This window comes from Hyperoodon ampullatus (assembly GCF_949752795.1).
Source record: "Hyperoodon ampullatus genome assembly, chromosome: 12".
In the NCBI taxonomy this organism is placed as follows: Eukaryota; Metazoa; Chordata; class Mammalia; order Artiodactyla; family Ziphiidae; genus Hyperoodon; species Hyperoodon ampullatus.
In genome coordinates, this window is record NC_136925.1 from 77,793,652 (window position 1) to 77,820,207 (window position 26,556).

General features: G+C 42.5%; 1 protein-coding gene across 1 annotated transcript in view; it reads left to right on the forward strand.

Moving 5' to 3' along the window:
• TIAM2 (TIAM Rac1 associated GEF 2) overlaps nt 1-26,556 on the forward strand; it is a gene marked incomplete at both ends in the record, with an annotated part of 110,653 nt that overhangs the window by 22,112 nt on the left and 61,985 nt on the right. The window contains 8 exons of the mRNA XM_079716560.1: nt 6,148-6,333; nt 7,055-7,201; nt 10,111-10,182; nt 17,871-18,032; nt 19,425-19,529; nt 19,711-19,789; nt 23,342-23,434; nt 24,218-24,481. Coding sequence (XP_079572686.1) covers nt 6,148-6,333; nt 7,055-7,201; nt 10,111-10,182; nt 17,871-18,032; nt 19,425-19,529; nt 19,711-19,789; nt 23,342-23,434; nt 24,218-24,481 — 1,108 coding nt within the window. The remainder of the gene's footprint in view (nt 1-6,147; nt 6,334-7,054; nt 7,202-10,110; nt 10,183-17,870; nt 18,033-19,424; nt 19,530-19,710; nt 19,790-23,341; nt 23,435-24,217; nt 24,482-26,556) is intronic.

Consider the following 26,556-nt stretch of genomic DNA (forward strand, 5'->3'; position numbering starts at 1 on the left):
AGTCCTGGAGGACTTCCTGGAGGAGGGGGTGCCTGCATTGCTTCTTAACGAATGAGGAGTTAATCAGGAGAGGAATGGAGAAGGAAATTCCAGGCCAGGGGTCAGCATGAGCCAAGGCAGAGTGCTCTGAAATGCTGCGGTCACCCTGGCCGTTTGAATTTCCAGCACACGGTATGCAGGTGCTGAGGGATGAGGGGTGTAAGCAGGACTGTCTTCTCTCTTCCCTGCAAGGCTGCACAGGCTGTGGGTTTTGCCCTTCCTCAGATGCCTCTTCTGCACAAGGTCAGAGAGAGGTTTGCATCTAAAAAGCAAATCTGACCATGGGATTACCAGGATTAAAAATCCCCCAGTGGACCCCATTGCTTACAAGATAAAGTCCCTGACAGCCTCTCCCCACCTCGACCTTTAGCTACAACACCAAACTTCCTGTAGGTTCCACTTCTTTCTTTGGGTTTTCCCTCAGCCAGAGAGGACCCACGTAGACCACACACGCAAACTGCCCCATCCCACCTGCCCCTGTCATCAGGCTCATCCCTGCTTGTCTGTGATGAAGGGTTTAGCTCCTCCAAGGAGCTGCCCTTGACCCCCGTTCCCACTTCGCCATCAGGCCCCTTTCTGTACTCCCATAATTCTCAGGGTCTCTCCTTATCTCACACATTGTTGTGTAATTATCCCTTTGTGTATAAGGTTGCTCCTAGTATGAAATAACAGCTCCCAAAGGGTGGGTAACTTTCTCCCCATCTGTTTTATGGTACTTGGTTCCAGGTAGTGAGTGGATGCATCTGTGTCTCCTTTCCTCTTCCCTGGGCTGGTCCCCACCCCAGCCCCTCACCAGCTCCTGGCTACTTTCCTTCAGGCTTCACTCCTTCATTTCCCGAGGAACATCCTCTCTTCTGCTCTCCATCCTCATGGTTTCCGAGTCTACTTCTCAAGGCTCCTATCTCAGGCCAGGATCCTGTATGATTCTACAGTAACTCCGTGCGGTCAAGTTGTCTGTATCGCCCACCTGATGGATGAGTGGTTAGACGCTGGGAGAGGTGAGAGACATGGTCCAATGTCACACAGCTGTCAAGTGGCAGAGCTTAAACACAAATCTGTGCTCCTAACCAAATCAAGCCTCTCAGTAAGACTTCAGTGAATCAGACTGTGCTTCACTTGCCAAGGAACCATGTGATGAAGGGTTTTGTGTAAAGTAGAAATTAATCCTTAATTTACTTCTTTTCGTAACTTGGATTTTTCAGCTTGATTTGATGGGTGGGAAATGTATTTATTATGAATGCACTCGGTGAGTGGATTTTCTAGCATGTGAATTCTATCTCAAAGGGAAGAACAAAACAAAACTGATTTTCTAAACCTGTGGCTGGTTATTCTAACTACCAGTGAACTTCAGCGTCTTCTGTGTGACTAGCTGCATTCTTCTGCGGAGGTGGGTTTTAGTGCTTGGAAAGTATTGCATGGGAGTTTTTCAACTTACTCTGCCAGAAAGGAAAAACTAATTATCTTTTAGGACCAACCTAGAAATGGACAAATGACCAAATACTGTGATGGAATGACTAAACGGCAGAAAATATTTTTCTAGGAGTTTTGGGTGTGGTAGGAATGTACTTGTCATCTTTTTTATGTATCACTTATTCATCTGTTATTTTTAGCATGAACCCTCATCTCCTTCCCCTCCCACTTTCTAGAGCAGACCATAGCCTTTCTGAGCTCATTAAATAAATATAGCTATATTAGCAATAAAGAGGAAACTTGCGCACTGCATTTGTGTCCGTGCTTAAAAATGGGAGTTTTCCTCCTTAATTTTTTGTTGATAATTTTTCTTTTACAAATGAAAGATAATGAAAACTTCCTTTGTGTGACTTTTCTTCATTCATGTTATTTTTGTGTTTTGTGCACAGGTATTAAAGAAGTGACAGCTCAAGCTCCATAGAAGTTGAGTTTTGATTTTCATGTCCTGATGAAATAAATGTCTGGGGCAATTATCAGTACTTGTGGAATGTAGGAAATAGGGGGAAAAAACAGTCTTGGGTTAAAGGAATTGATCTGGGGCATTTTCATTTTTGATTATATTAGGAAAAAATCTCCAGAAATTCCCTGATAAGTGTGAGCTTGGATAATATTGCTATTTTGGTGACGATGGTTGAAATTTACTGCGGTAGTATGTATCATAGATACAAAACTGTCTTCTATTTCTCCCTTTCATTTAAGAAAAATGTATCCTTATCTCATCTTTTGAGGGATAAAGGGATAAAAATAAAATGTTTTTCCTTTTAGTTAACATTAAATTTGGGCTGGGGCTTCCCTGGTGGCACAGTGGTTGAGAGTCCGCCTGCCGATGCAGGGGACACGGGTTCGTGCCCCGGTCCGGGAAGATCCCACATGCCGCGGAGCGGCTGGGCCCGTGAGCCATGGCCGCTGAGCCTGCACGTCCGGAGCCTGTGCTCCACAGCGGGAGAGGCCACAGCGGTGAGAGGCCCACGTACTGCAAAAAAAAAAAAAAAAAAAAAATTTGGGCTGAACTTGAAGATCAAGGCTGGTAGGAAATTGAGAGGCAAGATGTTCACCCATTTGAGAGTGTGGATAGTCTTACATCTTCTCTGTAGAACACCTGGGGATTTGTGGGTAGAAATGCAGTTGACAATTAGATGAAAATTTAACTGAAAGTTGCTCAGTAATTACTGGATAGTGCACGATACCCACCTTGTGAGCGAGAGGACCAAGGGCTCAGGGGCTGTGTTCTAAGTGCTCGGTTCAAGCTTGTTCCTGCATGTTGTTTCCATCAGGATCAGCTTTGGGCCTTGGTCAACCTGGAGGGGCTGGCTTATTGTGTGGCCCTGGTCAAGTCACTTCCCTCCCTGGGCCTCAGTATTCTCTGCTGAGAAATGAGGGTGTGGCGACCCTAACTCCCTTGCAAGCTCATTGCCTGTGTCCACAGACTTCCCCAGTATTACAGGGTCTGTACTGAGCTTGTGGGTCTGGCCTTTGTACTTTTCTCTTCCCTCTAAGTAACCCAAGCACCCAAATCCATGTCCTCACTGGACTTTTACCTGCATATTCTCCCACATCCTCCTCTACAACTTTGGTGAGTCTGTGCATAGAAAAATCAAATATTTCATTGTTTCTTATCCAGCCACAGATCCTCATCTGAACACTCTGTCCGATTCTCTCCGTAAAGAGCCATGACCTTAAAAATAAGATAAATATTGTCTTTAAATACGGACTAGCTGTGTGACTAATGATGGCTTACTCTGCCACAGAGCTCTGTGGGATGAAGGATGTATTAGTCAGGGTTCTCCAGAGAGACAGAACCAACAGGACGTGTGAAAAATATAAGAGATTTATTACAAGGAGTTGGCTCATGTGATTACAGAGATGGGCAGGCCCCAAGATCTGCAGTGAGTCAGCCAGCTACAGACCCAGGACAGCAGATGGTGTGGTTTGCATCTGAAGACTGGCAGGCTGGAGACCCAGGATGGGCCAGTATTTCAGTTCCAGTCAAAAGGCAGGAAAAAGGCCGATATCCCAGTTTGAAGGACCATCGGGCAAGAGGAATTCTTCCTTGCTTGGGGAGGGTCAGACTTTTTGTTCCAGCCAGGCCTTCAGCTTATTGGATGAGGCCCACCCACATGAGGCAGGGCAGTCTGCTTTATTCTATCTACCCATTTAAATGTTAATCCCATCCCAAACACTCATAGGAACAGTCGGATTAGTGTTTGACCATACATCTGGGCACCCCGTGGCTCAGTCAAGATAAGGACAGGAAGCATCATTGAAATGGAGAAGTCATAAAGTCCATTCTCATTTGCATTTTCTACTAAGTTCAGATTAAAAAAGTTTCTCTACAGTGTGCAGTACTGATTGAGATACTAGTTCTCTTGAAACATAGTCACATATATTAACAAACTTCTTGATCTTTGTAAGGTCTGCTTTGGGCTTTTGGGGTCTCCCAGCCCCTTCTTTCTTTCAACAAACCTAAGCATCTGAATTCATTTTCTTCCTATGAACTTACCTGCATTTTGTCCCAGGTTTTGGGTAGAGAGGTCTAGGTGTGCTGAAGATTATAAAGTGTTTCTGGCAAAATTTGAAGATTCCCTGTGTATTGTTTAGGATGGAACTGTCTTTTCCTTCCAGTGGTGCTTTGATGTGTAGTCATTTAAATACATTCAATGATGCCTTTAAAAATCTTTGTAAACTGCAGAAGTCAGTGAAAATATGAGAGATTGTCATCTTCCCTGATCTGTAGTGATTGGCATAGACCTGGATTTTATTTTATTTGGTATTTTGTCTTTTTATTCCTCTGTGGATGGCATGGGCTCCTTTATTGTCTGGTATCCAATGACTCACTGTTTTTCTTTCCTTTCATACCCCCCCCCCCCCAGAACCCCTAGAAAGCATCTCATAAGCTGTTTCACGTGGAGTTATAGATGAGGGATAAGCTTTAATACACTAGCCAACCTAGAAATATCTGCATATTATTAGAAGACAAAAGAATGTGTCTAAGTTGTGGATGTTCAGGTGTCAGCTACTGAAGATATTTGTGAGACAGAACTGGGAATATAGTTTTGCTGGGACTTATCGCTCCTGGTATGTGTAGTTTATGGTTTCAGAATACCCATCCATTACTTCTGGAATCTAGAACTCTCTAACATGGCAAGACCACGAAGAGATTTGCAGTTCAATTTGAACTGCCGTGTTAGTCTAGAACAGTGGTCCTCACTCAGGCTGGTACCAGAGTTGCTGGAGGTGCTTTTGAAGTGTCAGCTTTTCTGGGCCTCATGCCTAATGAGTAGACTCCTCAGGCAGTGGAGCTGGGCATTTTTCACTTGTAAAAGCCAACAGGTCATTCTGGTATTGATTCAAGGCTGACATGAGTGGGCTGTTACATCACTAGCAAGGTCATACAGTGTCTTAAATGAAGTTAAACTGGAGATTGAGATTTTTCAGTGCACTCTGGGACTTTTGTTGTTTTGCAGACAAACTATGACGGATCAACAAATTATTTGTTTAGACCTTGTAGCCATCATATTTCTTTTATGTGGAAAAGTTGTGCAGTGACCTTCTAAGAAATGGATACAGAGAACTTGGAGGGGGTCTAGGGAGCACCCAGAATTTGTCCTGCTTTTCCCTGGGCAGAGACTGAGGGGACCATAGTGTTAAATGTCAGAGAGCCTTCAAAATATCATTTATTCAGGATCACGGGTTGACCTGGAAAGTGTACTGTGAAAGTTTAGGATCTGTTTGGGTGCTAAACTTGGCAAAACTAGAGATGCAGTTGTTGCAAATGAAATGACACAATTCTTGTACCGAATCATTGTAAGCCTGCACTACAGACCTTCTCTTGAATTTCGAGATTGCTCTGAATACCGTTTGAAGCCCTGCTTTCTGTTCTGTTCTGAATCCCTACGTTGGCAACTTACTAGAGCCTTTCTTCACCTATTCGTTTGTGTTTAAATGAAGGTATTACTTACACACCACATACTTTGACATTCTTGGAAGAAGGGAGAGTGGCCCCCGGAATTTATACTTCTTTACCAACTCATGACTTAAGTTTCGAAGAATACGTAGAAACTTCTGTTGTGTAAATAATTATATGTGTCTTAATAAAGATGTGTAGATGGTGATTCTTCTCTAATATACTTAAAATAGGAGTAAAAGCTCTGTTTGGCCTTCTGCCTGCAGTTCATCTGCTTGTTATTTTAAGTCATTCTCAGAATGTACAGAAATGTACAGCCACTTGCCTCCATTCAGCCAGCATCTGTTTGTGTGCAGACCAGTTCATCTGATTAAGATCAGAGGCTGTGAATGTAAATGAAACAAAGTGAAATAACTGACTTTCAATTGTGCATCCTGCCTTAAGTCGGCCTGCTTTTCAGTGCTAGAGTTCTCCAAAGGTCATGGCATGGCACTGTATTGGGACCACCGGCTTTGTTTTGTCTTTGGCCATCCTGATGCAGTACAGTGCGGTCCGACCCCATGTGTTTGGGCAGGACGGCTTGAGATGGGGTGAGCAGGGAAGGCTCATTTCAACCGTGCAGCGCCAGCTGAAATGACTTTTTCCTTAAAGTTTGTGAAAGGGGTCACGTTTTCAATTTGACCCATGAGCACTTCTCATTTTTATTTAAATTAGTCCTATTCTTGCTTAAACAGATCCAGCAGTGGGAGCAGAACCTGGAGAAATTTCACATGGATCTGTTCAGGATGCGCTGCTATCTGGCCAGCCTGCAAGGCGGGGAGTTGCCGAACCCCAAGAGCCTCCTTGCTGCTGCCAGCCGCCCCTCCAAGCTGGCCCTGGGCCGGTTGGGCGTCTTGTCAGTTTCCTCTTTCCACGCTCTGGTAAGTTTCCAGGACGGCTGTTCAGTGGTGTGAACGGGGAGCACTGCGGATGCTCACCTTTCTCCAGCTTGTTGACATTCAGCTCTGCTGCGACTTAAGCCAATAACTGACCAGGGCCACCCAGGGGCCAGGCGCCGGGGGAGGGATGATTGGCATCCTGCTACAAAGTCCCAGCATCCCAGCTTCTTTGCTGCTCGTTCTCGGAATCCAACTACTAATACACAGTTATTAAATATTCACATCTGCGTCTGCCCTGTCTGTTCCACCTCATACAGTCAGGAAGGTGGAATCCTCGAGGAGCAGCAACAGTGGCGTGAAGAATTAAAGGGCTGACAGAAGGTTGTTGGATCTGTTCTCCCGAGAGCCCCACTGGGTTTTCTGAAATCGCTCCTGTGCAGGTGGCTTCTGTGGATAGTACTAGCTCAGCGGGGGTGGGGGGTGGGGGGTGGGGGTGGGTGGGTGGTCCGAGGGTTGTTGTGCTGACCCTGCTGCCCACCCCGAAGAGGTGTGAATGTTGTAACTAGACGTGTTTATCCAGATAAGGGACATCTCTATGGTGGATGCGGTCCTGGTATGTCAGACCTGCAGCAGTTTTGGGGGCTGCTCAGAACACGTTTATAGCAGGCAGGGCTTTACTCCTGTTCTAGGGCAATGGTTGGTTAATTCTCTCTGTCATCTAAATAATGGCGCCTTAAGATTTTTCTAAATTGTTTTGAATTAGGTATGTTCTAGAGATGACTCTGCTCTCCGGAAAAGAACACTCTCACTGACCCAGCGAGGAAGACACAAGAAGGGCTTATTTTCTTCATTAAAAGGGCTGGACACGCTCGCAAGAAAAGGGAAGGAGAAAAGACCGTCTATAACTCAGGTGAGTTTGCCAACGTGGGAGGGACAGCAGACTTAGCGGGGAATCCTTGATATGCCATAAATCATAAATGTCCATCACCCTTCAGAATGAGATAAAAGTTCCTGCAAAGGGATGCAGTATTAGCATGGATTTTTTCCTCAAATGGAAACACACAAGTTGCTCAGTCTCTTTTTGGCACTCCCAAAGAGGTATTCACACCTTGCTCACATCTGCAGCGCACGGTAACACAAAAATAAGAATCATCAGAAAAGAAGCCTTTAGAAGTAATTGTCATAGATTTTATACTAAAGAAAAAAAAAGGAAGAAAATGCTGATACGTGCTCCCACGTGGATGAACCTTGAAAACATGATGCTAAGTGAAAGAAGCTAAACACAAAAGGCCACAGGTTTTATAACTCCATTTACATTGAAAGTCCAGGATAGGTACAACCATAGAGACAGAAAGTAACTAGTGATTGCCGAGGGCTGGGGGGAGGGGCGCATAGGGAATGACTGCCAATGGATATGGAGTTTCTTTGGGGAGTGATAAAAAATATTCTGGAATTAGATGGTAATGATGATTGTACAACTTTGTAAAAAAAAAACAAAAAAAAACCCAAGGGCTTCTCTGGTGGCGGAGTGGTTGAGGGTCCACCTGCCAATGCAGGGGACACGGGTTCGTGCCCCAGTCTGGGAAGATCCCACATGCCGCGGAGCGGCTGGGCCCGTGAGCCATGGCCGCTGAGCCTGCACGTCTGGAGCCTGTGCTCTGCAACAGGAGAGGCCACAACAGTGAGAGGCCTGCGTACCGCAAAAAAACCAAAAAAAACACAAAAAACCCAAAAACCAACATGTAAAATTAATAATAGAGTAGCAGCAACTAAATTCTATTGATGGTGCTGGACGCTTTGCTGACTTCATCTTTATGACACAAAGTAGATGTTTTGTCATCACATTTTACAGATGAGGAGCCTGAGACGGGGAGAGGTTGAGTCACCTCCTTTCCGCGGCTGTTCACGCAGCAGCCAAGGGGCAGGGCTGGGACTTGGTCTACCTGGATGCTGCAACACTGGGCCATTGCTGCTGCTTAGTTTTCTGGAGGAAAGGCAGCTCTTTCAACATTTTGTCAAGTTAAAAATAGCCTGAGTGCTTATTGTTGAAATGTGGCCCAAGGACAGTGAATTGTTTTCAGAACATTTTGAACACTCATATCTGAAGTATTTCCTAATGCTGTTAATACAGTATATGATAATGATTTTTATGTTGCTGAGCAATATGTTTTAGGATTATTATTTTTTGAAAGACTGTTGAAAAGATGAGCTATCAGAATGATCTGATCGTTTAAGTGAGTTGGGAAGTGAGTTGTGATGAAGTTCAAGGAGGTTCTTGTTTTTACTTCTGATGCGTTGCTGTTATTCTGAATATGCTGGCAGAGAGGGTCACATTTTATGAACTTTATTTTCTAATTTTATATGGATATACACATTTGATTGTGCATAACAGTTTTGTGAAATAGGTGAGTAACAGGGATAGAATCAACTTCTTTGACCCGTCTGTAATCCTAAAACAATAAAGCTGGAGGTGGTGGGACATGGGTTGATTGATTGAAAGAGGACAAACTCACATGGAATCCCTTTTACTTGGCCACTGTTTTTTTATACTCACAATTGGAAAGAATATCACGTTTAAAAATTGTGGTTCTGGACTTCCCTGGTGGCACAGTGGTTAGGAATCCGCCTGCCAATTCAGGGGATGCGGGTTCGAGCCCTGGTCCAGGAAGATCCCACATGCCGTGGAGCAACTAAGCCCACGAGCCACAACTACTGAAGCCCGCGCGCCTAGAGCCCGTGCTCCGCAACAAGAGAAGCCACCGCAATGAGAAGCCCGTGCACCGCAACACAGAGTAGCCCCCGATCGCCGCAACTAGAGAAAGCCCGCACGCAGCAACAAAGACCCAGTGCAGCCAAAAAAATAAATTAAATAAATACATTTATTTTAAAAAAAATTGTGGTTCTATTTGTACTTTAGTTGTGAAAGTAATCATTTGTTGGTTATAAATGGAAATGTATTTCCTCGTTATAGACTACAGTTAACTATAAACCATTGGCTAATGCTGGGCTTATGTTTTTGAATTCAACTTCTATGAAGTTTAAATAATGTCTTTGAGGCAAATTCTGATTTTAATCAAGGTAGCCAATTCTGTATAATTAAATGACAATGATACATATCTTGATAATTTGCTTATAAAATGTTGACGTTTAGCAATTAGATATGACCCTAATACGCTCTTTACCCCATCATATGTAGTAAATGCCCTTAATATAAGATTTCTTGAGAAACAAAAGCATTTGGTTGAACATTTTTGTTTTAAAAAGATATGACACTGGTATTTATATAACTGAATGCAGTTGAGGTAGTAGGTATCCGTAAATGTGTACATGGCCTGTTTGTTAATGTTTAGTATTCTACTACAAAATCTAGAAGATAAAAATTGGAAAAAGTAAAGGAAATTATTCCTAGTCCCTCTACCCAAACACAGCCACTTTTAAAATTTAGCTTTATTTCTTCCCAATATTTCTTCTATGCACATTTACAAAACAGTTATAAGCTTGATTTTGGTGGCTTTGCCAGCTTTGATTTCTACATCTTCAGAAACATGTACTTCTTGGTAAAAGCAGCATCAAGAATATCCAGGATGACTTGAATAATATATATCATAGAAAAGTAACATATGTAACCATATGGGAAGAGAAAAAGCAACTTTAAAGTTAAAACTTTAAATGTAGTAGAGTAGTAACTAGTACACATTGCAATATGAAGATCTTATCAAATGTCATAGACCTTAAATTTTTCAATATTGAGAAAGGGTAGCTGCCAAACGAATACTGCAGAGCCATTTCATTAGTCTTTTCTTCCCTCCTGCCTATCAGATATTTGATTCAAGTGGCAGCCATGGATTTTCTGGAACTCAGCTACCTCAAAGCTCCAATAACTCCAGTGAGGTAAACGTTGCTGTAGATGGCAGCCATCTTATTTTTACTTGGATGACGCAAATGCTACGTTAATGAGGGGATGCTAGTTCTGAATCTTTACCTGAATCTGTTGAAAATACTGTAAAGTTAGAACTCAAGTGGTCCTGAGTAGGTAAAAGATGTTTTCAGAATGCCAAGTATTTTTGAAGGTATCTAAACTCATGATAACTCCATCTTCAAAGTGGTATAGCTAGACTAAAGCAACTTTAGTTCAAAATAGCAACTTTCATTTATTCGTCCCTATTCCTCAGCAGTTCTTACCATCATTTGAGAGTCTGGTGAATCCAAGCTTGCATTTTCCTCTCAGGGTGCCCGGGGGCTTCACACACATATTACATCATGCTGCGAATCAGTAGCCTTTGGTGCCCTCAGTGGAGCTGAATACAGGGGCCCCGTGTAGTCCCCAGGACAGCTTCTGACTGAGTAAATCCTCAAAACCATTTCTGAATGGAATTCTGGAGTAGGGTGAAGGTGGTCTTGGCGAGCTCATGCCTCTTCTTTGTGTCTTTTTCAAAGACACAAAGCTGTGTCTCCCCTAAAGCTGTGTTTCATGTTACGATCTATTTCTCTTATCATCTGCTTCACCAAATTATTTTCTCTTAGGCTTTATGTCCAATAAACCTCTAAACTCTTTGTTGAGGTTGAAACATGATTTTAACGGCTTGGACAAACTTAATGTGCTGTTGCAGAAGTAGGCAGTATTACTTAACAAATTAATTGGGATAATTCAGTGAATTGGCCATAGTTTGAAAAATCTGAGGAATGGTGGAGTGTTAGACCCAGTGATGGGTCTGGGGGAGGTGAGTGAGGAACTTTCCGGTGATCCTAAAATATACACCATAGACCACTACCTATTCTGCCTCCATGGGAGGTTGGCCCAACCGTGGGTGCTGAGCATGGGCTCAGTTCCATGGTTATTATAGAGACCACTCTGGGGGGCAACTCTGCCCGAGGTGTCCTGAAATGGGGTAGAGAACCTCTGCTCAGAACCCTACCCTGACCTCCCACTCACAGAGGTCAGGGGCTGCCAGAGGGCAGGTCATGAGATGGGGTGCCTGTGCCTGGAGGCTGTGTCATGGGCACTGCTTCTGGCTGGTCTCTGTGCCCTCCTTTGGCCAGCTTTGACCAAACGGGGCCCTGAGGAAGCCTGATCCATACCTTCCTTTTTTATAAAACATACCATCAAAATGGTGGACTTTTCATAATGAGTAATTTCCATTCCCTGCCCCTTTATTTCTATATACATGCAGAGCTTATTTCAAAATCAGATCAAAATACACTGTCCACCAGGGATTTTACTTGATTAAAAAAAATTAGTTCACTATTATTTACTTGGTTCTTACAATCTTTTATGGTTAGTCATCCCACCAAGTGTATATGTCATGTCTCCCAAGCAAACTTGTAGCTAGGACCCTTGATTGTGTGTGTGTTCTCAATCCATGACTCACTGCTAAGGATATAATATTGCTTAATAAATTTGCCTATTAATTGTCTATATTAGATGTAGCCCTTTAATGGTTGAGAAGAGCTCTTTGATCTGTAATGAAAACCCATAATTTTCATATGTCTTCCAGCATTAAATAACAACTTAAAATTCCTACTTTGAGAGTTTAGAAATTGTATCATCAAAGCACTTTCTATTAACAGAACTTATGTTGGACTTTGAAAATAAATTTTTGCTAAAATAGCCATTAATGGTCAGAATTAAGCTTAGTGTTTATTTAAATTGGGCTTTAATTACCAAATGATCTTCTTGTGATTTAATTGACAAGTCCCACTGGCGCTGGAACGAGTGAGAGGAGAGAATTATTGCATCTTTTCTTTTCTAGGCATATGTATTTAAACATTTATCCCTGTTTGTTTTAACTAAACATTGCTTCTGCTGTAGCAACAGTGAAGAAATTCCTTTGACATATAGGGCTATTTTAATGGTGTGTTTATCATTTTTGTACTGTAGTGCTCAGATAACTACATTTAAGTGAGTTGCAGCTAGAATGAAGGGTGTTTGGTTTTTTATGTCTCTGGGACTTAAAATTCTGCCTGTAGCTGGTTGAATAATTAATATTTCATTCCACTAGTTTTCCTTTGCTAATCGTTCTTGGAGAATATTTATAACTTGCACGAAACGTCTGTTTGTAAACAGTGTATTGTGTCCATTAGCATCACACAGAAAGGCAGTCATTCCTGAGTGTGGGGAGGGAGGAGGTCACGGGTATTTAAAAATATTCTATTCTAATCGGTGCGTCATATAACTGTCCAACAGTGAGTCACCCTAATTTGAAATCTGTTAAGGTTGGAATAAGGCCAGTCTTATTTGAGCATTTATTTTTATTTTTATTTTTATTTTTTTTTGTGGTACACGGGCCTCTCACTGCTGTGGCCTCTGCCGCTGCGGAACACAGGCTCCGGACACGCAGGTTCAGCGGCCATGGCTCATGGGCCCGGCCGCTCCGCGGCATGTGGGATCCTCCCGCACCGGGGCACGAACCTCCCGCACCGGGGCACGAACCCGCGTCCCCTGCATCGGCAGGTGGACTCTCAACCACTGCGCCACCAGGGAAGCCCTTATTTGAGCATTTTTTAAAGGACACTTTGGCCAGCCAAAAACGAAAGCTTTTCCTAGGGTACTTCTTGGTGAGTAATAATGAGTCTCAACCAACGTGTGGAGGGAGATGTTTGTTATGGAGATTGTGACAACAAATCCCTGACGGAGGCTCTGGATGGCAGCTACCCCAGAAGCTTCATTGCAGTTGCTGTGGAGCCGTGGGCCTTGGCTCTCTCTCCTGGAAAATTGGCTTGGGGTGTCCCAACTTTCTGCGGCAGTGAGTGAATGAAGTATTGTCACATCAGTCGTTAGCTCCAAACTGGAAAAAAAAACTCGCTAATGTTGTTTTTTTTTTTAAATGGAAGCTATGAATGAAACCGCTTACTCTTGACCATAACTCTGGTCTGTTTAAATAGAACATTTAGTCTGGAACCGTACATAACATCCATACATGCACAGATGGATAGTACATAGATAGGTCTTTGTTTCCCTTTCATATCAACTGATGTTTGGGCCTCGGCCCAAGAAGGAAATAAACACCACCTCCTCTGTGACATTTTGCTGTTGTTAAGGCAGCCAAGAGCGCGTAACTCCTTTTGTGTTCTCTTCTCATCTCACTTGCTAATAGGCCTCCCTTTCATCAGTGACTGCGGTGTGGGCCCCTTTGCGACAGCCAGGTTGTGGTTTTGCTGCTCACTCCCCTTCACTGATCCAGGCAGTAATTATGAGCCATTTGATCCAAAAGCATCTGCTGTGAGAATCCACGGACTTTCAATTTCCTCTCCTTGAGGCACACGGGGCAGAAGTCATTTGACATGTGCTTTCAGGACCATTAATATGAGAGTAATAATAAGAAATGCTTCTGTAGAAGTTGCCCTACCCTGAGGGCGGAAGTGATTTGCAAACCTTAACTGTAGTGGCCGCAATGGCCTCGGCTGCAGCTCAGTGATGTTGCATTTCATGCGTGGCCACTCAGCGCTGGACCACGCGGTGGTCTGGGCGCCCGTAGTCACCATGATTCCCCAGGGTTTTGAAACAAGGGGCGATTCTCATGCAGTTCTTTATAGTGGCCATTGTTGAATTACGGTGGTCAAGCCTTCTATAGTGTAATTCCACAGTCCACACTGAACTCCAAAACAGATCTTTTACATTGTTTATGGCTCTTTACAGTTTATGTAGTACCTTCAAATGCCATTCCTCACACCAGTCTCCTGATTTCTCCATGAGGCTGGGGCGCTTTAGCCCCTTGTAAAGGTGAAGAAATAGGAAGCCCAGAGACATGAGATAACCAGCCCCGACAAGGCTGGGATTTGACCCACATTGTCTGTTTATTATATTTTTTTGCTGTTTCGTTTGTCTTCTCCAGGAACTGGAAACCTTGAACAGGCTGATTGGAAACTAATTCTGTGGGGAGGGGGAGATGGAGTGGGTGGGAGGAGTATACAGCGGTCTCAACAGAGGTAGCCAACCACAGAGGTAGCCAACCGGGGACTTCTGGGTGGGTGGTTAGAAGATTAATGTAGCACCTTTAAGGCTAAGCAGAGAAAGGAGTTTTCCAGATACATCAACTTGCTGGTCTTATTTTCACGATTTCCTGTTCCTTTTATGAAAAACAATGTAAGAGAATATCTTATCTGACTTATTGAAAATAAAGCATGTGATTTCAGCATGGATAACATTGACCCTTGAGGGAATCAGTCCGGTTTTTTTCTCCAAGTGGGTACATCTTCCAACAGCCTAGGAGATCTGTAAGCACCAAGTAGCCTTTTCTTTTTCTAGTTCTAATTAATGAATCAATTCTACATCCTCATAGCTTCCTTTGAATAGCCAGGTTTTACCTTTCTTTAATTGCGTACATTTCTAGGGTGTGTGTGTGTGAGAGTGTGTGAGATGCACAGGAAAAAAAATTACACATAAATGTTCCCTGTAGGATCTCTTGAGAGGATCTGAACCTTCCATGGCCTTGGCTTTGATAGGCGTCTTCTCATTTGTCATTCTTTGTCATGATCTTAGGTCAATAGTGTAGACTCAGGAAATGATTCCTCAGAGCACTTGTAGGCACAAAACCTTGTTTAATCGAATAGAATATGAACATCTCTTTTGTCCTTTGCATCTCTGAGTTTGCCTGCACAGTTTTCCCTAGCCTAGAACTTCTTCCCTTTCAGTAATCCGCTCTTAGTTCTTTTTCTCGAAACTTTAGGGAGGATTAAGAACTTGACACTGTGTAAATAGATTCGAATAGGATACTGAAAATGGACAGCCTTTACCTTCCAGGTCTCTGTGTGACTGTGAATTTCTCATTGCATCCAATTCAACATCCATGGCCTGGGTGTGTTCTGGGTGCAGGACACACTGTGTGCAGGGCTGAAAGAGACTGAGAATGAGAAAGACGGAGCCTCTGTTGTCATTCATCTCAGCACCTGGGGGCGTGGGAGCAGCCTAGAAATGACTGTCAAGTGGGCTGGGCTTCGCTAAGTGCTGCACCGGGACATTGGGGTGCAGATGCGTCTGAGTGGAATTGGGGTCCGGGGGCGAAGAGAGCAGGAGACACTCCACAAGACGGGGGGTAGTGTTTGAAATAAGGTTGAAAGGTATATGTGGTTTCAGCACAGAAGCTGTGAGGAGGGTAAAGCAGGTGAAGGAGGTGGAGGTGACCGGGGGTCTGGAGGCAGGAGAGTGCTGCTGCTTTGTGGAGGTGTCAGGGGAGCCAGACCATGGTGGTGTGTGGCCAGAATAACGCCAGAGTCCAGAAAGTTGGCTTGTGTCCATTTTGCGAGAGGTAACGGACTGCCGGGCTGGTGTTTCTGTAGTGCAGTGGCGGGGACCAGAGGCTGAAGCCGGGTTCCAGGGTTCACGTCCCCACAGGACGACAGTCACAGCTTCCTGTGGGAGCTTGGGCAAGTCTCTAGAATTTTCCGAGCCTCATGATTCTCACTTGTTAAATGGAGGGTCGGGACAGTGCCGACCTCAGAGGGCTGTGAATGGTGAGTGAACTGGCAGTGTGTAGTATGGGCTCTCTGTGATGGACAGGAGGGCAGGGGAGGGTTGTTGTGAATTTGTATTTCCCCGTCCCGCCCCCAGCGGTCCATCCTAGATCACGCCTTTCCTGTTCTGCTCTGAAAGTGCAGACCTGAATCGCTTTGCAGTGGCCGTCAGGACGATTTGACTTCCTCTTGGACGGGCTCTTTCTGGTTTCTTACTCCACAGTGACCTCTGCTGGGGTTTTCGTTTGATTCTGAGCAAGCGTAGTTTGAGAGGCGGGGTCTGTGCCTTTAAGGCAGTACCTGCTTGTTGCTGATGCACGTGCTTGAAGTCACTGCTCAAATGAGCAGAAGTGCCTGGAGGTTTCTTTAACTGGAGAAGAAAATGTGACCCATGTGAGAAGGGACCCTACAGGGGAAACTGGTGTCCATGCTGGTTCCCTCTGTCCGTGCTGGTTCCCTGTGTCCTTGGTTCCGGGCATCTGCTCCTTTGTCTGCCTGTCTCTCTCTCCCTCCCTCCCTCCCTCCCTCCCTCCCTCCCTCCTTCTTCTCTCTCTCTCTCTCTCTCTCTCTCTCTCTCTCTCTCTCTCTTTATTTTCCTTTTGCTTTGGCACGTGAGGTTCATTTTCATTCTAGGCTGTGATCATCTTTCCAGGAAAATGTACAGAAAGTGACAGATCCAGAAATGCCACTTTAAAGATGAGAGACCACCACATTTAAAAAGACACAGGAAGATTGATTCTTCCCTTTCTTTGCCTAAACCTGTTTTGGGTTTTTTTTTTTTCTTTACTGTATGTATTCTAGTATTTTTTTTTTTTTTTGCGGTACGCGGGCGTCTCACTGTTGTGGCCTCTCCTGTTGCGGAGCACAGGCTCCGGACGCGCAGGCTCAGTGGCCATAGCTCACGGGCCCAGCCGCCCCGTGGCATGTGGGATCTTCCCGGACCAGGGCACGAACCCGTGTCCCCTGCATCGGCAGGCGGACGCTCAATCTCTGTGCCACCAGGGAAGCCCTGTATTCTAGTATTTTGATCCTATACAGGAGGATCTTTTGCTTTGTGGTTTTTAAAAAATGCATAGAATTCAAAGTAAAGTCAAGCATCAATGACAACTTTAGTGTATGATACGTGGGATATAATAATGTGATAGTGTTGGATCTGAATGTAACGTTTTCGGGTGTGTAAGGTGTTTTGACTTCTGTGATCTTTGCTCACAAAATTTGTATTATTAATTAATCAACTTAAGCAATTGTGTTATATTAATATTATCCCCTCTTACAAAATAGAAGTCAAGGCTCAGCAAGGGAAATGTCCTGTCCTACTGCTGGTGAGGTGGTAGAGTTTGTGACTTGAACATCAGTCTTTTGATTTAAATCCCCAAGTCTTGTCTTTACCATCAGACTAATATGAGAACCTAAGCAGAGGGAAACATTTCTGAGTTGCTTAATGAATGTTATTTATTTTTGTTTATAAATTATAGAAGTACATATTAGCATGAGGTCATGGAGTTACTGTGATGGTGACGTTTAGGAAGCAAAACGTCCCTGGGAAAAGTTTGTGAAAGGTGGTATGGTTGGGGATGATTTCTAAAAGTTTGTCTAGATGTGAAATAGCTGAAGGATGGAAAACCATTTAGCCCAGGATTAGGGGTTAATTAAAAAAAAAAGTAGAAATAAGAGAGAAGAGAAACGTGCTTGGATTAAGTTAAACACAGTTCATGGTTACAATGCAGGCGGGTGTCAGAGGCCGTGGATGAGAGTGTATCTGAAATTCACTGGGATCATGGCTTAGATGCAGATTTCACTGTGCCCCAGTCAGCTGGCAATTTCTAGAGCAGTAAGAGTAGATACTAAGCAGCCCGTCAGTGACTGCAGTGTTCTAACTTGGGCTAAGGCATACTGGCTAGAACTCGGGAGGAGGAGTTGATTGACTTCGCTCAGCCTCCCAGGGCTTCAGCTGCACGTGGGTTAAACAAATGAGGAAATCCCAGGCTTGTCTGCCCCAGAGGGTCATGAGAAGCCAGGATGCGAGGAGTGTGAAATGGCTAACTATAAATTAAGGGGGCATTTTCCCAGTAGTTTCCATCATTTGCTTATCAAGTCTGTCCACCTTTTCCTTTGGGATCTAAAAACAGGTGGATGAGCTGCTGCACATATACGGGTCAGCAGTAGATCGTGTTCCCCGAGACGGCTCATGGGAGAGCCAGACTGACGTTCAGTTTCAGGACCATCAAGCTGTGACCGTGATGATCAAGCCGGAACACAGAGTAGAAGATATTCTGACTTTGGCGTGCAAGGTAGTGGATTTTGCGGTAGAAATATACTTCTGAATGGAAATAATCGTTCACGTTGTCCTCCCGTGCCTTCTAAATTTGCATGGTGTTTAAGGCCTCACTTTCTACACGAAGGAACCAATGAACGTATTAGTTAATTAACACATTAATTATTAGCATTCTCTTCCTTCATGTCTTAGAAGGATAAGTCATGACCCCTTGCCTTCATGAAGAACCTGAGCTATCTTACTGGAATTCTGTATACACCTCTATATCTGGGATAATTATGAAGGCTGTTGTTATTTAGGGTACTTAGAGATGGTGCTCTATGAGAAAGTTGTGTAAACTTTGAATTATTTTGATTTGATCCTAAATAGTTTTATCAAGTTTCTCCAGTTTAAATGAGTTACTTGGTACCATCCACAGTTGCTTCATGGAGATTTTTATGAGATGGTGTTTTATTCATTATTCAAACTGGGTTTTATTTTGAAAAGGAAGTTTATGATACATTTTCAAGAGAGCCCTCTGAGATCCATGAAGCAGACTCAGCAGCATCAGCTCAGATGCTTTCAGACCACCAGATGGCACAGGAGAGCTGAAATATTTTTAAGTTTGAAGAGAAAATGCAAATACATGAAATGGTAAAAAAGTCACGTAGAGTTTGGTAACTCTTGACCACGAACACTGACTCACTAGATCCTCGTTCATTTCAGTCCTCCTTTGTCACTTTGACTTACACCTTAGGATTCCAGACATTTATGCACACAGGTTATAATCATGAATTTAATTTCCTTTCACTCCATTATGTCAGGTTTAATTCAGACAGCAAACAGTATTGTTCGATAGCAATGATACTAGTTATTAAGTTGGTAAGCATTCTGATAGAGGAGGTCAGAAGTAGTGGGTGAATTAGACCCAATTAGAACAGAGGCCTGAGATAATTTGTCATTGTTGAAAATGTGTCTGAGAGAGAATGTGTGCATGTATACCTTTCTTTGTGAAAAGTGGTTGGAATAGGAAATTCCTAATTCTGAAGTCTGTAGAATATGATATGGTTGACAGTTCACAAATCTCCCTACTTCAGTAACAGGAAACAACTTAAAGTTAGGTACAGTCCATCTATAAAAAGAGAGCACTTGCTGATGATGAGATATATTCTACTCAGATATCTATGACCATACTTCTTCAAATTACCTCTCTTGCTTTTAGTGATAAGCGGTATCATTTAGAGAAAACCTTAAAAATAATTATTTGTCCCTTTTTCTCTTTTTTGCCTACTTAAATTGGAGCTCTTATGTAGATTTAAACTCAGCAAATTATATATTTCTTTTAGAAATTTCCACTTTGATTTTTAATGAACAGTGATGCATTTAGAAAGAACAGTCAACATCTGAATAATTGTCTTTTTCTTTGTAGATGAGGCAGTTGGAACCCAGCCACTATGGCCTCCAACTTCGAAAATTAGTGGATGAGAACGTTGAGTACAGTATTCCTGCGCCGTATGAATACATGCAGGAGCAGGTGAGTGGGCTTTGGCTTCAGAAAGGGACCTCTGAACCCCATCTGTGGCCCCTTAATTTTAAAAATGTGTAATCTGGGGGGAAGGTTCTGTTTAAATTGGCATCTAGTTTGGAAACAATCAAAATAAATTTCCAGATATTATGACATCAAATCCTCTGATTTTGGTTTTTACCTTTTGTAGGTTTATGATGAAATAGAAGTCTTCCCACTAAATGTTTATGACGTGCAGCTCACAAAGACCGGGGGCGTGTCTGACTTCGGTAAGGTTAAGGAACACCCTCATCAGAGAACTGTCTGGTCCATCCTTGCCTAGCTTGCCCCCAGTATCTTTGGACCTAATATTTTTTCTTTACATTTTCAGCAACTATGACAATAGTTTCTGAGCTTCCTTTCTCTTTCTTCATTTCTATTTATTTATATGAGTGGGCTAAAAAGGTATGTATTACTATTAGTGAAAAATGCCAAAGTAATTTAAAGGAACGAATGGAAAAATTGAAGAGAAATGTGAAATGATGGTGATAATAACAAGACAATGGATTTGTAGTGTGCTGGGGGCGGTTCTAAGCTGATTAACTTCTGATGCATGTAACAGTTCTCTTTGTCTCAGTGTCTTTGCTCTTAGCTTTTCACCCACCTGGACGGCTCCCCTCATTTCTCCCTCCCCCAATCCCTCCTCTCTGAGTGTGTAAATCCGACCTGTCCTTCAAGAACTAACTGAAAGTCTGACTTTCTTGAAGAAGCCTTATCTGATTGCTTTGCCTTCAGTTTAACAATTAAGGGTCAGTGTTACCCAAATCACTTCATAGCATTTATTTATTTAACTTACATAATGGGTTTATATTTAATATAGTGCTTCTCACCATGGAGATGTTACTCAGTTAATATAAGATTGTTTTTGTTAAACATTAAATCTCTTCTCCATTTCTATTTTTTTAAAAAATAACTTTTTATTTATTTATTTTTCGCTGCGTTAGGTCTTTGTTGCTGCACCCGGGCTTTCTCTAGTTGCAGTGAGCGGGGGCTGCTCTGCGTTGACGTGCGCGGGCTTCTCATCGCAGTGGCTTCTCTTGTTGTGGAGCACGGGCTCTAGGCGTACGGACTTCAGTAGTTCTGGCTTGTGGGCTCCAGAGCGCAAGCTCAGTAGTTGTGGCGCACAGGCTTCAGTAGTTGTGGCACGTGGGCTCAGTAGTTGTGACTCGCAGGCTCTAGAGCGCAGGCTCAGTAGTTGTGGCGCACAGGCTTAGTTGTTCTGTGGCATGTGGGATCTTCCCGGACCAGGGCTCAAACCCGTGTCTCCTGCATTGGCAAGTGGATTCTTAACCACTGCGCCACCAGGGAAGCCCTTCTTCTCCAGTTCAATGTCAATATAAAGTATTTTTTTTACATTAAACGTTTTCTCCATTTCAACATTAGATACATCGAATACATTTTTCTAAACTTTTTCCCCCACAAAGAGATAAGTTTTATTTTTTGACCAACTGTATTTAATATCTAGGTGCAGTATTAACTTGGGAGATAACAAAACAAAAATCCATTAAAAATATGGAGAAAAGACTCCTCAGTGATGCAGGAGGCCGTGTTATAACTGAACCATGGCAGTTTCCTAGGTTTCTGGGCAAGAGTTTTCTTCTTCCTATTGAGAATTCTGAAACTATGAAATATTACTTATGCAAAGTTCAGCCATCTCACTTCTTTGACCTTCTTTCTAACTAGCAAATGCAAATTACAGACGGCATTTTTCAGTGCATTATTTGTTGTGAAGAAAACATTTTGTTTTCCATTTAACATAGTATATCAATTTGTTCCTATTTATAGGGAAATAACCAAGACCATGAAACTACCCTATTTACTGTTTCTTGGGAACTTTCAGACACCAAAGCTCAGTTCTGAACCTCAATAGCACAAAGGTTTTCAGGGCAAGGTTTGATTCAGGAGGCCCTTCAAAGTCACATCTGTCCATTTCTCTTTCGTGCATACACCCCCGAACAAGCACAAATGCCTGTAGCTGAGAACCACACCTAACAAGAGAGCGATTGTATCTCCGGCTTCTCCTTTTGGTGCTGCAACAGGCAGCACCAAAAGCAATGAAAAGAGGACTAGGAACAGTTGTGTTGAAACTGAGATCATGACGTTGAGATCTTGAGGTGACTGGTTCTTGAAGGCTGAAGGTTTCAAAGAAAGTGGTATTTGTTTAATTCTATCAGTTCAGGATGCTGAGGCTAAGAGGTTCCACATGACAGCGCCTTCAAGGAAGCAGCCATTCACTTCATAGCATTTAATTCTTGCATTTCTGTCTGTCTGTGTTTAAACTTGGCTTTGAGCTCTTTATAGACTGTGCTTGTGTCTTAAAGTTCCTTCCCATCTTTTGCCTTTTACCATAGGAACTTGATAATTATATAATGGTCAGTAAATATCTCCATAGAAAGATTATTTCGTCTTAGATATATTGACATACTTATTTTCCTTAAAATGACTCAAGCTGATTAAATCCTAGTCATTGTAATATGTTAAGATTTCTGTTTTATGATTTGTTCTTTTTTTACTTGATAAAATTGACATGTTCTTTGTTTCTTAATTTTACGTCATCTGTTTGGCCCCAAGTGTTAAGTTGGTTTTTCCTCTGAAGCCCACTGAGCATGTTGTCTATGTTTCTATTGGCCTTTACTCTCCACAGTCCCCATTGGTGAATCTTCTTTGCATTTGAATGACTGAAGGAAGATACTTGAAAAGATTCTTTTTGGTGACCACAATCTTCTGGGCTCTGCCTGAGTACAAAGGAAACAGGGGACATGCCTTTCTTCCTATTGTCAAGGAACTCCCAGTATTATGGGACCAAGACATGGAAACATGTGTTCCCACCATGGAATCACAGACAAGGGCATGGAATACAGAGGGTGATGCATTCAGAGAAGGGCCGTCTCTCCTGGTTGTCTCATGTAGTCCTATTTAGGGCGAACACTATAACCATTCAAGTATTTTTCCACCTACTTAAATTGCCTAGCCCCATATAGAGTTGCTTCTGAACAAATTTTTGTATTGAAGCGAACTTAATTTATTTTAATAAGACTATTTTTTGTCTCAACTTTTAAAAAAAATTAAAAAAAATTTAAATTGTGGTAAACTACACATAACATAAAGTTTACTTTCATAACAGTTGTTAAGAATGGCTAAAATGACAATTCAGCGACATTAAATACATTCATATTGTTGTGTCACCATTAACAGCATCTATTTCCAGAACTGTTTTTGTCTTGCAAAACCGGGACTCTCTTAAACAATACCTTTCCGTTCCTTCTTCCCTCAGCACCTGGCAACCAACCTTCTATTTTTCGTCTCTATAAATTTGACTGGTCTAGTCCCTCATATAAGTGGAATCATACAGTATTTGTTCTTTTGTGGCTGGCTTATTTCATGTAGCATAATGTCCTCAAGGTTTGTGTTGTAGCGTGTGTCAGAATTTTCTTCCTTTTTCTGAGTGAAGATATTCCACTGTATGTCTCTACCACGTTCTGTTTTTCCATTCCTCTGTCCATGGACAGTTGGGTTGCTTCCACCTTCTGGCTGTTGTGAATAATGCTTCTCTGAACATGGATATATTGTCTCAACTTTTGAGTAAGGCTGTGCACTCATTTTTCTTATACCTTTATATCTGACACATTCCCCCTTTTCTGCCCCTGCTAGATATCAAAATAGTTGTAATTTAGACTTTCTAAACATACCATACTTATGAGAATAGATGGTCAAGGAAGTACTGCCCATTGATTTAGTGTGATGAATTTAGACTTGTTTTCTCCTTTTATTTTCATTCCTAGGGTTTGCAGTGACTGCGCAGGTGGATGAGCATCAGCATCTCAGCCGCATTTTTATAAGTGATGTTCTCCCGGCTGGCCTGGCATATGGGGAAGGTCCGTGTGGCTCACGGTGTCTCTGTTCTCTCTCTTTTTTTTTTTTTTTTTTTTTTTTTGCGGTACGTGAGCCTCTCACTGCTGTGGCCTCTCCCGTTGCGGAGCACAGGCTCCGGACACGCAGGCTCACGGGCCCAGCCGCTCCGCGGCATGTGGGATCTTCCTGGACCAGGGCACGAACCCGTATCCCCTGCATCAGCAGGCAGACTCTCAACCACTGCACCACCAGGGAAGCCCCTCTCTTCTCTCTTAATTCTGTGCAGTGCAGTCTGGCTAGTGAAATTTTCTTATGATTTTGTCAGAAAACAATTTCTCCTAGAATTTTAAAGAAAGTAAACTTAATAGTTGAATTGAAAATGCATATGCATATACATATACATACACACATATATGTATATATATAGAGAGAATTTGTGTGTGTGGTTTTGAAAGAGAGAGAGAGAGTATACACACACACAGTACACATGCATACGTACAGACAGATGGAGCCGGCCAGGCAGACAGACACAGGCAAATGTTATTTCCCAGGGCACTGAACATCACATAGAGGAATAATTAATTTGAGTGACTCTCAGACTATTTCTTCTAACACTAGTCTGAGAGAGCTGCAATTTGTTATCAGTGGAATCCGAATACTACACCTTTTGGCGCTTTCTTTTAAAGTGGCAACAGAACAGTCCCTGAGAACGCTAGACGGTTTGAGTTTGCAGCCGTCTTTCATCTTAAAATATTTCTCTCGTAATATCTCTCTTCCTTCTTCCTCTGTGTCCCCTTTCTCCTCAGGGCTGAGAAAGGGCAATGAAATCATGACCTTAAATGGGGAAGCTGTGTCTGATCTTGACCTCAAGCAGATGGAGGCCCTGTTTTCTGAGAAGAGTGTCGAGCTCACTCTGATTGCCAGGCCGCCGGACACAAAAGCAACTCTGTGTTCTTCCTGGTCAGACAGTGACCTGTTCTCAAGGGACCAGAAGGGTCTGCTGCCCCCTCCTAACCAGTCCCAGCTCCTGGAGGAATTCCTGGATAACTTTAAAAAGGATTTGACAAATGGTAAGGTTTTGTTCTTTCTTCCTTCACTGCTGGTATCACCAGCTAATATTTTTAGGCTGTGATTTTGCTTGCAAACTGAGATTATTGAAGCTATTCAAAGGATGTTTTCTCATTTCTTAGAAGAACACAGATGTCAACCAAGTAGATTTGATATAAAATTCCATGCATTTTAGTAATTATCTCTTTTAGTGAAAATAGAAAATAATGGTTTTTGCACAAAATAACTTTCTTGAAAATTGCAGTCTTAAAAAAAAATCACCCATGATATTTAGTATTGTAATTACTTTGTTACTGAAGGAGATGAAAGCCAGCATAAATGCCAAAGTTGATTTTTCTGTTCAGTTGAGTGTAAGGCAAAGGCATTTTGCAGTAATTTATTGGGTTCTAAGAAGGGTTGATGCAATTCAGTTCTTTAACTCTTTTGTTGAGTACTGCTTCCTCAATAAACTACGAACTTTTCATGTAGGTCATGAATTCTAAAATTTTGTAAAGGCCTAAAAATGAAATATTGTATGCCAGCTTATTTTTCTGAAGGTGAGATTTCCATGTAAGGCAGTCATTTGAAGGTTTGAATTTCTGAGCTTATTATTCGTGCATATTTCATATTTTGTAGTCAAGTAAATTAGGGGCTCCAGCTCACAGTGAAAAGCTGTGGTTTCCTTCTGTACCCCTGGAGGGAGCTGGCCAAGCCCCCAGAGTAGACCAAGTGTGAGGTCTTACGTTACAGGCACACAAAGTAATTTTTATACTTAATTATAATGATAATAGATTTCCAATAGAAATCTCTGCATGATTACCAAAAATGAATGGAAAACAAAAAGAGAAGCTGTTAGGATCAATTTAATTATAAAACAAGTTTATTAGGTCATTTTTGGAATTAAAAAATCAGATTGTAAGATTTGTGATTCAATAAGGTATATACTGCCTTTTCCTCCTCTCTTGAGGTTTCCCTCTAATTTAAAATGCCATTACATTGACTATTGACATATAAAAGGGAGTGTCATAAAACCAAAATTATGATGGAACTAATTAATTACTTGGCTATATTAGGGCCATCATTCAGCCACCCTGGGCTGCTCTTACAGGTCTGAGTATTCTACATAAGACATCGTGTGTCCATTCGTTGGATTCGTTATTCTGGAGGGATACATTCACTGCCTGTTGTATCTCCATGTATTTTATCATAATAAGAAATCACTGCAGAATCAATAACACTTTTGGTACTTGCAGGAATGAATTTCTGTAGAAAGTAGCAAAAGAGGCAAATTTACCTTTTTTTTTTTTTCCCAAACAGTTTAGGATCAAGCAGGTCAGTTAGTTAATCTTGTTTTTCACTTTTTTTTTTTTTTGGCAAGGAAGCAGCATAAGAGGAGGGCCTGGATATGTTAGATGACTGCTAGAGTTGTTGTCCTAGGGACCCATTCTTATGGGTTACAGTTTTGTAACTTACCTAAGGATACCCATGTCAGTGTGTGCAGGTGGCTTAGCTTAGCCTGTGGCAGGGCTTTCCCACCCTGCTCTGAACCGTGTATGCCGCAGGTACCCGCACGGATGCAGTGCACACCTCTGCTCAGCCTTCCCTGGGTGGTTTATCACCACCCTGTCTTCCTGGTGAGACCGTGCTCTGTGGGCATGAAGCATCTTCTCCCCAGGGATTTACCGTCTGTGACCTCCACTGCTTCAGAGTAATGTGCTGTGATGGAAACAAAACAGCCACGATGGACTGCTTTCCCAAATGCTTGGCAAATATGGAATTGATTTCTTTTCTTTCTTTTTTTCTCTGTCAATTTGTTGTTTTTTTAAAAAAACTGAAGTATAGTTGATTTACAATGTCGTGTTAAGTTCTGCCGTACAACGAAATGATTCAGTTATACATATATATACATTGTCTTTCATGTTCTTTTCCATGATGGTTTATTACAGGTTATTGAATTCAGTTCCCTGTGCTCTACAGCAGGACCTTGTTGTTTATCCGTTCTGTATAGAATAGTTTGCATCTGCTAACCCCAAGCTCCCAGTCCGTCCCTCCCCCACCCCCCCCGCCCCCTTGGTTTATTTTCTTTTTTGAAGTAGTT